Source organism: Carassius gibelio, chromosome A1 (assembly GCF_023724105.1).
Source record: "Carassius gibelio isolate Cgi1373 ecotype wild population from Czech Republic chromosome A1, carGib1.2-hapl.c, whole genome shotgun sequence".
Lineage (NCBI taxonomy): Eukaryota > Metazoa > Chordata > Actinopteri > Cypriniformes > Cyprinidae > Carassius > Carassius gibelio.
The window spans coordinates 37,702,679-37,717,809 of record NC_068371.1 but is presented as its reverse complement, the minus strand read 5'-3'; the positions used below and the strand labels follow the sequence as shown (position 1 = coordinate 37,717,809).

The window sequence follows — 15,131 nt, the reverse complement described above, 5'->3', positions numbered from 1 at the left end:
CATAAAAACAACACTTGATGTAAAATACTGTCACGGAAAGAAAGAAGAACAGTAATTGTTTTAGAAGATTTTACTAGGCCCCTCATAAATGCATCTTTTTCTGTATTAACTGGCTTTATAGAGGAGTTGCTGGGTTATTTGAGTAAAGTTGATGGGTGTCCCTGGGGGGTGGTGAGTGTACACATGTACTGTGTGACCCAATCGCCTCCCATCCATACATCCAAACATAGCTCACATATAGTGCAACATAACACTCCCTTACATTAGTGTATGCCCACACAGACCATCTAGGAGGGAATTGATTTATGTGTTATTTTAGTCTCCTCTCACTAACCTTCAAGGTCTTTGCAAGGTCAGTATAATGCTCTGAAGAGTTGTTGTTATTGCCAGGGATGATCATGTAATCTCAGGGCATTTTTTTAAAAAAGACTGAGTCACTTCCTAGACCTTTGTTATTGATATTTATTTATTTATTTATTTTCTAAAAAAAATTATTTAATTGATCTTAGTATTATTAATATTAATAAAAAATAACAATACTTCATTATTTTGTTAGTATTTATTAATTTATATGTTAAAGCCCTGGCTTGAGTATTAAGCTTTGACACTTCATGGGATGATTTATGGGGAAAAAAAAGCTTAAACTTTATATTATCGTGACAGTAAAGACTGTCACATCTGTATAACCAAAAATGGTAAATATAAAAACAAATACGCAGACTTAAGCACAATATATATTGAACTGATGCTAAATATCTGACCAAATATGAGCTCTTCCCTGTACTTGTCTCTTAATCACCAACAGCGTATTTCAGTTGATTATATAATAATTATAATTTTTTTGAAATATGTGATAAAGTTAAGCCCTACGAGATCCACTGCCATGATAGAGTTGAGAAAAACTTTAATGATACAGTCGCTGGCCTGTATCCCAGAAAGCATTTGTGAGAACTCATATTACGTCTGAGCTGGAGTTTGGCCGAACCCATGGGAGACTCTCAATTTTATGATCTGATCATCTGAAAACTTCTGTGAGATCTAATCTAATAGAGCATACGACTTTACAAACAACATCCCTACACAGTCATGCAATAGTGTTGGCAGCATCGTGCTTCAGGAAAGGAGAACGATGTTAACAAAAAATGTTTGTGTACAAAATGTACTAAAGAAATAAATTAACTCCCTGAAGAGAATATGCTTCAGTCTGCATGAGCACTGGGACTGGGAAGATGAGTTTTGAGTTTCCTCTCTCAACAGGACAATGACCAGAGAAACGCCTTCAACCCTCAAAGAGGAATGTCCTGGAGAACCCAGCCAAAGTCCAGACTGTGATCCAGTTGAGCATCTGTGGAATGAGGCTTAACATAAAATATGTGGCTCACATTCAGGTCCCATCCAGTCTGATGGAGCTTGAGCACTGCTGGAATGACATGGACAAAAGTTCCACTGTCAAGATTTGCAATGAAGATAGAGATTTGAGCAAGGATAATGCAACTACTGCTTAGGTGGTCCTACCAGCTCCTGAAATTACTACTGCTAAAATTGTATTTAAATTATATACATTTTATATTTTTATATATTTATATTTTTAAATGTATTTGTAAATACTATTTGATGTAATCATATTTCTTATTGTACTTATAATCTATAAGAAAATAGCACAAAAAAAAACATAATGGAAAATTATTAAATTATGCAATGATGATGATGATGATAATAATAAAAATAAAAATAATTAATATTAGTGCAAATAATGTGGTAAATATGTAAGCAGTAAATATTTTATATTTACTGTAGTGTACTGAACTATGTGTGTGTGTGTGTGTGTGTGTGTGTGTGTGTGTGTGTGTGTGTGTGTGTGTGTGTATATATAAATATATATATATATATATATATATATATATATATATATATAATAATGCAATGACAAGGTGTTAGACCGGGGTGTCAAATAATATTAATTAAATTAAATATAAAATATGAGTAATAACTAATTATAAATTAATATGATTGATTATTGTATTATATATTACAGTAATAAATGACATCAACTCACACATATGCGTATATGTATTTATATGGACCTACTGGATTTGAACATCTGCAAACTTTGAATATATTTACCACATCTTAAACGTTAGTACCACTACATTTTTGAGTTCAGTGTAAAACACCAACCCACACAAACAGATGGTGAACTTTGTGGCATCACAAACAAACGTACACGAGGGAATCAAAGGTTCAGGAAGTAATGAATGTTCAGCGATGTAGGTCTGGTTTGCTAATGAGCCTTACTTTATCGCTCTCTAAACAATACGCTGGAATCCAGGAAAGGCTGCAGTTGATGTGAGCATGCGATCAGCACTTTTCAGCCCTGTCGAGGGGCCCTACACCAGCCCTGCTGCTTCAAAACCCACACTGATGATGATGATGATGATGGCAAAAAGCAGAGCAGGACAATCACATATGTCGTGAGCAGGGTGTTCCTGACAGCTGTTTTCCCTATGAACGTCCCTCTGTGTCTGCCACCAGCTGCTAGGCATTCAGCACAGAGAGCACACATGCCATATAGAGGCTGTCAGACAGTTTAGCCACTGTTTTAAAATCACTCTCTGTTATCATCTGAAATATGGCTGAAATGTGATGCAGATTAAAAAGGGAATGTGGTTTTATAAGAAAAAAAATAGAAGGCTTGCAAGTATCAAAAAAAAAATGAAAGTAACCACTTCCAGATTGCAGAAGTCTTACCAAAATGTGCTGTTATGATTTGACAAAGACTTTTTGCATGGTAGTAATCTTTTAACTTGCATTTGTATTGGTATAAAATATGCAAAATATGGTACAGTTATAGTTAGTACATTAAGGCCATATTTAGCTTTACTAAAAAAAAAAAAAAAAATCTGTCTTTCACATTATTTAGGTAGCTTAATTTTATTATATAACTTTATTTTATAGAAAGCACAAGCACTTTTCCCAGCAAAACATTAATCATTACTTTAAATAAAATGTATAAAAATACATTTCTGTTAGTTAGTCAGATATTTCTCATTTTGATTTAAATTTGGTACTAAAAAAATTACAATAATAAACTTAATAGAAAACTATAGACATTTTAAAAATAGTAATAAACATAAACACAACTTAATTACAAAAAATTAAGACAATAATTATAATAAAATAAAATAGAATTTCAAAATGCTGACAAAAACTATAGTAGTGTGTCTGAACTTCAGTGTCCAAAAGTGTCTACTTTTCAGTGTTGCTGTATAGTGTTTTAGGGATACACAAATATATTTTAAACAAATTTGCCTTGACCTGCTGAAGGCTATGGATCATGACAGATCTGATCAATGTTACACAGAATCAGTAAGTGGCAGATAGTTCAGGTGAGACTGTAACTTTGAGAATCCCTCTGGTGGAACAAAATTACAGGGAAATCTTCCCTCTGTGACCAGGTCAGGGACAGAAATGCTGTTTTGCCCCACAATATTATAGCCTACTGATCACTGATGAAAGACTCTAATATATATAGTGCTGTTTTTCTTTGTAACTATGTCTGTTCCTCTATCATGACGTAGTATTTTCAGCATCACCTGCAGCTGACCAATTAGGGCTCTTCCTCCAGCTCGCTGTATTAACTGGGCTGACATCAATTCAGTGGCATTCCAGGTGCTAGCTACTTGTATTTGGCGAATGCATAGCTGTAAGGATCACCACGTGTAAACCATAGACTGTATAGAAACCGTAGACTGTATACAAGTCGAGAAGGTTCGTCGCGTGTGACGTCATGTCACCTTTCACCCAGTTTCTGCTGCTCGCGCTCCGAGGAGAGGTTACTATCGGTCATTGCAGCACTGCAGCGCCGTTCTTCCCTATAAACCTGCGTATTTATACTCGGTCTTAGATTAATAATGTCATTGCTTGTGAGTTTCATACACTTGATACTGTACATTTGGTTTAACGTATAATTGTGTATGTGTAATGGTAAGAGTAGGTTCGCAAGTGGAAGAATGAAAAGATTTCGGCAAAGAAACGTCGAATAAAACGTATAATGCATGAACATATTCATTCAAAAGCAAATGTTATGATGCCCGAGTTTACAGAGCTATATTTATCCTCCCCCCTTCACGGGGTTACTATCGGACAAACCGACTCTTTGTGCTCAGATGCTGACAGGAGGCTGAAAATAAGTGATGATTTTTTCATCCCCTGGCGAAATATTGTTTGACTCCGCATAATTCTCTCATTTTAAGGCATGCTAAAACTGCTACATTTGGGACGGGAAAAAAACTCGCAGTGCAGACGCTTTTTACAAGGACCTTTTATTTTCAAATTATTTTTTTATTAGTTTTCTTTTTAGAATCGTCAGATATTTATGTAGGACGTTATAAGCATTTGATACGTTTGCTATAAGTTATAAGCAATTGGCAATCAAAGGTAACGTTTTGCTGCTGTGCAAAATAAGAATCATCGGAACCGAGGCGCGTGCTCTTAAAAGGGCAACAGCTCTCGCAGGTCATGCTGGGAAAAGTTCACCTTCTCGTTACTTATCAGTTCATAAGTCACTACACTCTGCAGACCTCTTGTCAAGTGCTGTGGCACTGCTTTACAACAACCAGGTAATATTGAACCATTAAAAAACACTGTAGCAGTACCATATAATTCTGAACATATTTGTGTGTATAGGATAATTTAGAAAATCCCCAAGGCAGCGCCATTGTTCTTTCTCTCTAGGATGAGGGTTAGTGAATAATAATCTTTCATTTTTGGATGAGCTGCTCTTTAAAGGTCCCACAAACTCAGATCACATGTCTTGTGTGTTTACCACTGTTTGAATATTAAACTTCCTCTCTCAGCTCTCAAGACCTGATTGTGGTTTCCTTTGCAAATAGTCTTCATGTCACGCTCAGATGCTTTGTTTATCTCTCTCTCTCTCTCGTTCCTCGCTCTTGTCTCTGTGTCAACAGTTCAGTGTCGACCCTGAGGCTCAACTCCACAAAACTGGCACAGGACACTGGGGCAAGAGGGGAGCGCTTTTCACTTGGCAGCCTCATGGCCTGTGTGAACACACAGAGGTGAACGGGATGAAAAACAGGATGAAATGCTGATCACATGACCAAAAATACAAAAGGCACAATGTTACCTCAGTCGAATCAGAATCACAGTGTTCTTTTGACTGTGTGGTTAGAAACAGACAGGCCAGATTATGCTTTTTTTAATGATGTTTGATTCACAGTATCACTGAATAGCAATTATCAATATATTTACTACTTTAAAAGGGTAAATGTAAACTATCCCATATGGAAATGTATCAATATCATTATCAATATATACTGTATGTCAAAAATTGATTATACATATATAAACATATTTGTATGGGCTGCAAACAGATGTTAATGTACAATTATACAATTTATATAGGTTTTATCTATGTTTTTAATTCATATGACAATATATTTTTAATATATGGAAATTTATCAAATTGGTAGTTGGCATGCATGCACGATATTTCATGAAATACGACCTACTTTGGGAAGCTGACATGCTATACTCCATCTAACACTATTTTAAAGTGCATTTTGCAATTATTTTATATTTCATTTACCTTTTATGACCTCATATTGAAAAAAATCTACATGTAATATTGCAAGACATATTACAAAACAAATGTGCTAAAAAAATGTTAATTATTAAATATATAGTTTCCTTTATGCCTAAAGTTTATCCTAAAATCATAAAGGTGAAAAAAAGGTCCAGAGAAATGTGATATGTGTGTCAGCTATACAAATGCATTTCATTAATGGATGACACTTCATGGTTATCCAGACCAGTGATGCAGAAAATCCAGGGAATGGGTAAACAGAAAGCATTTCCTGTATCTATAAGTTTAAGAATAGACAAACCGAACACAAATTAATATTGTCTGCAAAGATTCGGTATAAAATATAGAAGCTGACTTTAAATCTTTATTATGCATACTTCTGAATCTGCCACCTATGCTATGTTTTAGTACTAGACTCTGTGTGTTATATTTTGAGTGATAGGTGGATTTCTAGGGGCACCTTATCAGTTAAATGTCTAAGCTAGTGCTATATCCGTCTAGCTCAGTTCACTCAAGGCCCAGATCTGGGTTGTGTCAAGAGTTGCAGCATGCCTTCATTTCTCAGAGGTCCTGATGACCTGAAGAGAAGTTGATTTGTTATACATGCGGAAAGAAAAAACATCCTAATATACTTTGCAATCAGTTCACCAGCCTGGCCAGACTGTGAGACCATCTAAAACCAGCTAAGACCAGCAACCCATCTAAAGCTGGCTTAAGCTTTTTTTTACATCTAAACATGTCTGAAAATTAGTTACTGAACACTCCAAACATTTGTATCTTTGTAGCAACTGAACCAGTTAACCTTGTGCCAACCAATCATTGCACACCTCTATTTCATTTAGTGACGCCAGTCAAAATATATAATTATTATCAAACACATCACATCTGTAGTATAAACTTACAGCACATGTCATTAAAGATGCAAAAATAAACAATAAATTAAAATAACTGATTTTGAGTGTATCCGTGTTGCCCTTTTAAGAGCTGTTTTGGGTCCGCACGTGCTCTCCATATATGGAGGCGCGAAGACAAACAGCAGCGCGTTTGACCGACAGTAACCTCGCTCGCGCGTCGCTATAAAAGCTCGGAGGAGAGGAAAAAGGTCCGTCCATAAGAGCACAAAGCACCACCGGTACAGTATCGCTTTGAGAGATACAGGACAGCTGTTTTTTTCTTCTCAAAAGGAATTACAGTTCATATGAAATAAGGAATAATCTTTGTATCACAAGAAATAACGGTGAGTAACGTCAGTTAATAAGTCTATGCCAAGTTTAATTTTTATACAAATTTACAAATCAGTTATTTCACTTAATAATTCCACACGTTTGTTGTTGTTTTTCCACAATTTACGCGATCGACGCATTTGTTATTGATGCGTTGTTATTGATGTTATTGATGATTTATAAACACTTGGTGAGCTGCGACGCTTTGAAAGCTTCGTGTTATGACGATTACACATTGTCACGTTTTATCGATTAGATATTGCACTATATAAGTAGCTACACGAATATTCCCTCCTGCTTATTCTTTAAGCAGAAACGCGCTGTTGCTGTTTTTCTTCAAAGCGTACACGATCGTGTCTTTTGTAGTAAGCACTTGATGAGTTCTGGTGTTTTGAATGCTTTGTGGCAGGTATGCATGTTGAAAAGTTGTGTATTATTGACTGTTGTTGGCATTCGTATCGAGAAACTGATAACCTGAAGAGACAGATGAACAAAAAAGAGAGTATAACACGCGCTGCGTGTGTCTCCAGCATCTGTTCGGAAGCGAGTCTGCGCGAGATGACCGAGAGTAACCTCTCCTCTGCGGAACAATGAAAAGCACCACGAGCTCTCCAATCCAACTCTTTTGCATCTTGAAAACATCATGATTTTAAACACCTTTGTTGGTTAAACTAGCAGCCTAGGTCTGTAGCTCGGTGTCATTTCATAATTTGCTTTATAGAGGAAATTCTTGGCAGATTGTGTTTAGTAAACAAAAATATGGAGGACTGTTCTTCTTACATCGTATCTCGATCTTGCTTGAACATGTTTTAAGTCAGTAGTGATGGACAGGTTTATTTTCCATGCTTTAAGTGCAAAGTAGCTTAAGTCTAAAGCAACTGATATTCGGTGTATATGTGCCAGAATTGAGAGACTTGGCAGAGCACGACGCTAGAGAAGCTACATGATGAAGAAAATGGTAAACAAGACAAAAAAATAAGAAAATGAACGCTAGGGACGCTCTTTATGATGTTGTGTATGAGAAGCAAATGCACAAGAATCAAATTACCTTACAGAGTGCCATTATCTTGTACAAAAAGAAAAAAGAAAGAAAGAAGCAAAACACATAGGCTGCAAATGAATGAGACAGGTCTTTCTGTACAGAGACTGTAAGTGGTTCAGCGACACATAAAGATGATTATAAAAAGGGAAAACATTCACCAAGTCCACCAAGTTCTTAGAGAATGGCATCTTTAAATTCAGGTTGCCTTCAAACATAAAAAATTATAATTATAATAATAATTCTTGCCACATGATGATAACAACAACATTGTATGACACATTGTGTGATATGGTGGACAAAATTGTAAACATCAGTCAAACGTATGCATATCAGTAATAGTGTATTATTGTTATTATTTGAATAGCTTAACAGATACAGAAAATCAAAACACCAGTGGGACATCATGATATTTATGATTCAGTTGATTATGCAATGTAACAGCCCACATGCTGACACTGTGCACGGTTTTCCTCTCACTTCTGTAGCCTATTCAAGATAAGATGAATGACTCGAAGATAAGCCGAAACATTGTGTTTTAATTGTTATTTCACCTTTCTAACATTAGAGGTTATTATGAATCAATCAATTTTGTCTGTAAACTATCCAAAATCATTCTGCCGTCATAGTTATGTACATACATTACTTAATTATCCAAAATAAATCAGCTGAAATGTTAAATCTGTTGAATGTATACTCATCCTAATTACCTTAATACAACACTGTATATTATAAACTCCCATCTGGATAAAGTTGGCATGAGATATTTGCGATTATTTGACCGAGTTAGTGACTGAACAAAATGAGATCAGCATCATTAGCTTAATTGTTTGCTTCTTATTGTCCTGACAGTTGCAGAGAGGAGGCACGGACAATTCGGATCCGTGGCAAGATGGCTGTCTCCACTCAGTTGGGTTTGCTGCTGTGGAAGAACTTCACTTCCCGACGGAGACAGACTGTAAGTTCGTACCACATGCACTGAGTAACTGAGCAATCAATCAGATATCTAATATACCAATGAAAATTCAACAGAAACAAAAAGGTTTCACATACAACAAAACTAGTGCTTTTTTAAATATATGGAGTCCCCTGGCTCTCTTTTTCTGTTCGGTGATATCTGTGAGGTTCTGGAGGTCACCAACCCCAGTGTTCAAAGCGATGAATAAATACATAAATAAAAATACTAACTACTTAGGAATTTGTCATTCAGCACATTTTATTGTGAAGTGTTTTTTTAAGTTGCTCTAGAAGTAATTATCATTTAGGGAGATACTTGTCATTAAAACATTTGTATACTTAATGTAAAATGATAACAAAACAGGCAAACCGAGCAAAACAAATAGATCTCTTTCCTTATCAGCCTTTCCTTTAAAGAAATCATGTCCTGTAAGTGGATGTACTTCAAAATGCTGATTAAATGATGATGATGTTGCACTTGGCACTGAATGTATGAACAGGAAGTTCAGCAAATGAACAGGAAAGCCATCAATCGTCATGAAGAACTGGATTTTCTGGACTACACTAGAATCGTTTATTGAGGATTCTTGAATAGCAGACATGTGTTGCCGAATTCAAAGTGAAGTTCATTAGGGATGAACCAGAACAATTCAGGATGGATTATTTACAGTAAATGTGACACTATTGTGCCCTTCCTTTCCCAGGTTCAGCTGCTGATCGAGATCATATGGCCACTTTTCATCTTTTTCATCTTGATATCTGTCAGATTCCACTATCCTCCATACGAGCAACATGAATGTAAGCGGCCTAAGATCATTTTATTTGCCCAAAACAGCATTCATTTTGCTTTTTGGATTGTTTAGAATCTAAAATAACTGGAAATGCATTGTATGAAATTTGAGCAAGTTTATAGTGTCTTTCTTAATGTCTAATAATCAGAAAAAAAAAATACTAATGGTCTGGTTTATTTTATTTTTGAATTTATTTAATTTAAAGCCTATTTGTATTAACTACTTCTTAAATGCAAAATGTCTTGTGTCACCCCGTCTTACTCTTACCTCATTCGAGGGTCAATATTTGCTCCTCTTTGGAAATCACACAGTCCCCAGGGGAGGTTAAGACCAGCAAAACAGCTCCAAGAACAACATTAGATTTTATATATCACAAGATCTCTGAAACACAGATGTGTTTGTGTGTCAGTTCATTTGAACCGAAATAACTAAACGTTAACTATTTTTGACTTAGTTACAAATCAGAAAACGAGAACCAGAAGAATAGGAAGAAGAAAATGCATTGCAGTAGATGTGGTTTGAGAAAACATACGCTCTTCAAACAAACTGAAATTAATTAAGGGAAAGAATATCCACAGGGATGTTTCCAGGAATTGTTTGTGCAAACTGTAATTTTGTCTATGTGCGTAGATTGTGTAAAATACATAACCGTTGCATAATTATTCTGTGCACACTGCTCCAAATAAATTAAGCTTCATTATTGTATTAAACACATTAGATATGGATATCTGTATATTGCAAAGGGCATGACATGTTCGGTTCAAATGTGTTGAAGATTTAATATCACACATTTGTTATGAATCTGATTCCTTTTCCAGGCCACTTTCCCAATAAAGCCATGCCCTCTGCGGGGACTTTACCTTGGGTACAGGGTATAATCTGCAACGCCAACAACCCTTGCTTTCGCTACCCCACGCCTGGAGAGACCCCCGGGGTGGTGGGCAACTTCAATGACTCCATGTAAGTATATTGAGTCTGCATTAGATTTTACAGACTGTATAGACTTTAATAGAAGTCTCCCTTATATATGTGTCGCTGTCATAATTTACAGCATCTCCCGACTGTTCATCGATGCCAAGAAAATTCTCCTCTACAGCCAACATGACAAGAGCTTCGAAGGTTTCAAAGTACTCGTCCGGGCCTTGCGAAAACTGCAGAGAAACACTGAAGGTACGTCACCTTTAAACCCCTTCAAATATTAACATTCATAACACTTGGTTTGGGAGCTATTAAATTTTTTGTCTACAGTATAAATCTATAAAAATCTGACACGTTATCATTCAAAAATATGGGGTCGATAAGATCTTTTTTCTTTCTTTATGTTTTTTGAAAGAAGTCTTTAAGGATCACCAAAGCTGTACTTTATTTGATCAAAAATACGGTAGTCAGTAATACTGTATTATGAGATATTATTACAATTTTAAAAACTGGGTTCTATTTGAATATATTGTAAAATGTAATTTATTCCTGTGATGCAAAACTGAATTTTCAGCATCATTCCTCCAGTCTTCAGTGTCACATAATCTTCAGAAATCATTAAGTTGATTTGCTGCTCAAGAAACATTTCTGATTATTATGTTAGAAATGTGAAATGTTTTTTTTATTATAATGTTAAAAAACTCTTTACTGCTTGTAAACTAATACATATTTTATTTATTTATTAATTTATTTGATGAAACAAAGTTCAAAAGAACAACATTTGTTTGAAATAGAAATCCTTTTGGAGCGTCTTTAAGTCTTTTATGCATCTTTTATAAGCGATTTGCAATGCATTGAAAGTTCATTGTAAGTTCTTCTCTTGGATTCAAGTTTCAGTTTCTAAAGTCAGGCTACCACTTTATAGCTTTATGTACTCTCATAACGGTCTCAGTATAACTAGCTGGGTCAGTGTGCAATTAAGTTTAAGCAGTGTGTCGCATCAGTGTATCCAATGAAACACCAGATGGATTTGAGTTTCTTTTTCCTGTCCAACATCCAGATTAGGCATGTTCCTCATTTGAGATTCAGTGTTGAACTTCAAATAGGAAACGTTCTGTATTAGTCATCTTTTGACTAATGAAGACTACAAAAGTGGTCATTAGTATCTGCTTGTTTTTTTTTTGTTTTGTTTTTTTTTTTTTGCTTTTTCTCTTGCTTAAAATATTTGTATTATAGCATTATATAGGCCTACGGCTTTCATACTTGCTATGCAGTTGACAGGTGGTTGCATTATAGCGCCTCACAAGTTTGTATTAAATTTTGGTCTTTAGATTGAATGGTTTTTATAATTTTTTTTTTTTTTTTTGCACAATTTTTCCCAAGTATGACCACTTGTAGAAATAATACTCGCTAAAACCACTAATAAGTACACTGCCCTTGCTTATAAATGGACATCTTAGTGACCTTTATTTAGACAGATATCTCAGCGTAATGGTTGTTGAGAGAGGCTTGTGGGAGTTGCTTTTACTCAGAGTTGACAGAATTTAATTAATGTTCCCGGAGGGGCTGCTGTTTGCACCTGGGGCGAGGAATATGATGCTTGCTTTGCCCACTGTGGATTAGAAAGCCTCAAGAGTCACACTGGTTAAACATTATCATTTCATGCCACAGAGATGCTTACGATTCATATGTGTTCATACTGGGAATATGTTTTAAGAAGGTATGCTAACTCATTCCATCTAGTCAAAATTGCTCTGAGGTTATGTAAGCAGCTTTTGTTATTAAACTGTATGAAGTGATGCCTAAACTTTAAAATTTAAAGGTTCTTTATTGGTATTGATGGTTACTTGAAGAATCTTTAACATCAATGGAAACTTTCCATTCCACAATAGGTCCTTTATAGTGGATTTTTTTTTCTTAATATTATATAAAATGTTTTGCACACTTAGAAAAAATAGTTATGAAAAGAACTGTTCACTAAAAGGTTATTTTGTCACCAAATATATTGCATTGCTGATAAAAAGTAGATCGTTTTTGTTTAGCAAAGAAAAATCGCAATGAAATGTCTTTGAAATCTTAAATGTTTTTTTCTAGAAGAGTAATGCATTCGTTGGAGATTTGATCTGACTCTAATCTAAAGATCTGTTAGATTTGCCCTCTGAGGAAAAATGTTTCATATGAGTTTCAAAACTGCTTCTCGGACATGAACCAAATTTTTTAAGCTACTGTATATGTTAAGCTCATATTTTATAGGTCTGTGCTCTTAAAGGATCTTTGTGGTTCGATGAAAGACACATCCATGGAATCCATGGAATCTTTCCATTAAACAAAAAGTTTATTTATAGTGGAAAAACTTCTTTTATGTTCTTCAAATTTAAATGTTTATTTTAATTTTTTTTAAAGAAGCTTCTTTGTGAAACCACAAATTGCTGTTTTGTGACATCACTGTGAAGACACTCTTTTGGAACATCATTTTTAAAGTGCGTATGCTTTTTTAGAGCAATTGCATTCGTGGCTATTTTTACCCTTTTTTTGTTCTTTTTTTTTTTTTACGCACAAATTCTGCACCCCCTGAAATCTTGTGTCGCTCATTTCCCAGAAACGTCCTGAATAGATAAACAACAATAAGAACATCTGATGTAAAGTGTTCTGTGGTGATTTCAGAGATGTGGCCGGGGAATGTATGACCTTTAGTAACCCCAGAGGAAAGAGACTGACTCAAACCAGTTCATACCAATGACTCTTCTGGAATGTTCTGACATGAAACACAATGAGCTCTGTGAAGAACACTGCTGAAGTTGCTTTCTGGTTTTGTTGTCCCTTTGTCCTTTACCGTGGACATCTTGCATGATGAACTTGGAACTGAGAGCTAAATGAACAATTCTCTTATGACTCTAGCAGTAACCAAACACAATGGTTCAGCTGCATTACCTCACTCACTTTATCACGGAGTTGGGAATTGCAGTAGAGACACACTTTTCACAATGTTCTAAATGACACCCTTTGTTAAAAATAATATTATTCAGTTATGAATCACTGCTTTATGTAATGAAATCAATTAAAAACAGCAATTTGACCTGTGCTACTCAGTATTATTCTGACATGATGTTATTAAACTCAAGTATATCAATTATTCAAATTTGTTTACATAAATAGCTTGTATAATTTATGTTTACATATTTAAATAAACAATTTATATTATTAATAATTTATATTATTTATTTGATAAGTAATACAAATTATTGTTTACATGACATCACATATAAACAATATTTTAATAAGCTTATTTATTAGTCAGCATGATTCTAATGTGATGTTATCAAACTCAAGTATATAAATTAGGATTTGCTTGCACAATTGACATATATTTGAAAAAATTATACTATGTTTATTATTATGTATTAATATCATTATAAAACATAAACTAAAGTATACTGTAAATAGCTAGAATCTTACACACACACACACACACACACACATGTGTATATATATATATATATATATATATATATATATATATATATATATATATATATATATATATATATATATATATATATATATATATAGGACAATTTATATTAATATGTATTTATATTACTATAAAAACATTATAATTTTGTTTTCTAAATAAATATATATGGTATTTAATGCTTATATTTTTAGTCTCAAATGTTTTTTTTTTTTTTTTTTTTCTCCTATAGGGTTCAAGCTGAAGGACTTCCTCCATGATAATGAAACGCTGTCTGCGTTTCTTGAGAAAAACGCTACCCTGCCCAAGCATGCTGTGAGACAGATAGTGGAGGCTAACGTCAACTTGGAGAAGGTAAATGAACCGCACAACATGAGCTGTTCAAAACCCTTAAATGACCAAATCATTAAAAAGCCTCAAATCAACAGACTTGGGTTGCTTGCCCTGCTGGTGTTGCCTTTAATTACCTTCACACATGTATATACAGTGCTTGAAATATTTCACACAGCGTCTGGCAGAGTCATTAAATTGCAGCCTGTTATCTGTTTTGGGGCCTTTATGTAACGTGCTGTCTCATACAGATATGAAGCGATCTGTTTTTTAAAGGCATGTACTGTAGGTAGATGCGTCCGTACGCTCTCACGTGCAGATGACCTTGGTGTGGTGGGATATGACATGATGGGACAGTCAGGGGCTAGTGCTGTGGATGATGGATGTCCTGCGCAGCTGTACACGGGCTGCTGTGTGCTGGAGGGGGGTTGAAGTCACATGACTGTTCCCCTGCAGAACCACAGCCACAGGGCTATTCCTGGAAAACTGACACAGGCCGACTGATAGGGACAACCTTGATAACACCATACTTACGTTTATTGAGAATATGCCCAGCATTTCATTCTTTTCATTTCATAAATCTAAAAATAGATTAGTTCTTTATGTTGCCCTGCTTAAACCAAAACAGTTGCCCCAAAAGTATTTTTAGCTGCATATAAAATGCATCACCTTTATTGCATAAAGAAACTAACCACAAACATTTGACAACCAGAAAGTGTTAAAATACCTGATCTTAATATTGAACATCATATCTGTTTTATTTTTTAAGTGTTAAGCTTATTTGTGCTAACTTTCATTA

The 15,131-nt window shown here is 34.9% G+C and overlaps 1 protein-coding gene across 2 annotated transcripts in view; it reads left to right on the top strand.

Annotated features, from left to right (window-relative positions):
* Window positions 1-6,643: 6,643 nt before the first annotated feature.
* Window positions 6,644-15,131, top strand: part of abca1a (ATP-binding cassette, sub-family A (ABC1), member 1A) — a 32,801-nt gene continuing 24,313 nt past the window's right edge. Inside the window, exons 1-6 of one of the 2 annotated variants that reach the window (XM_052607195.1) lie at window positions 6,644-6,839; window positions 8,717-8,822; window positions 9,526-9,619; window positions 10,431-10,572; window positions 10,664-10,782; window positions 14,235-14,356. In XM_052607195.1, coding sequence (XP_052463155.1) covers window positions 8,757-8,822; window positions 9,526-9,619; window positions 10,431-10,572; window positions 10,664-10,782; window positions 14,235-14,356 — 543 coding nt within the window. In that variant the 5' untranslated portion in view covers window positions 6,644-6,839; window positions 8,717-8,756. The remainder of the gene's footprint in view (window positions 6,840-8,716; window positions 8,823-9,525; window positions 9,620-10,430; window positions 10,573-10,663; window positions 10,783-14,234; window positions 14,357-15,131) is intronic. The other variant, XM_052607196.1, reaches the window with a different exon arrangement.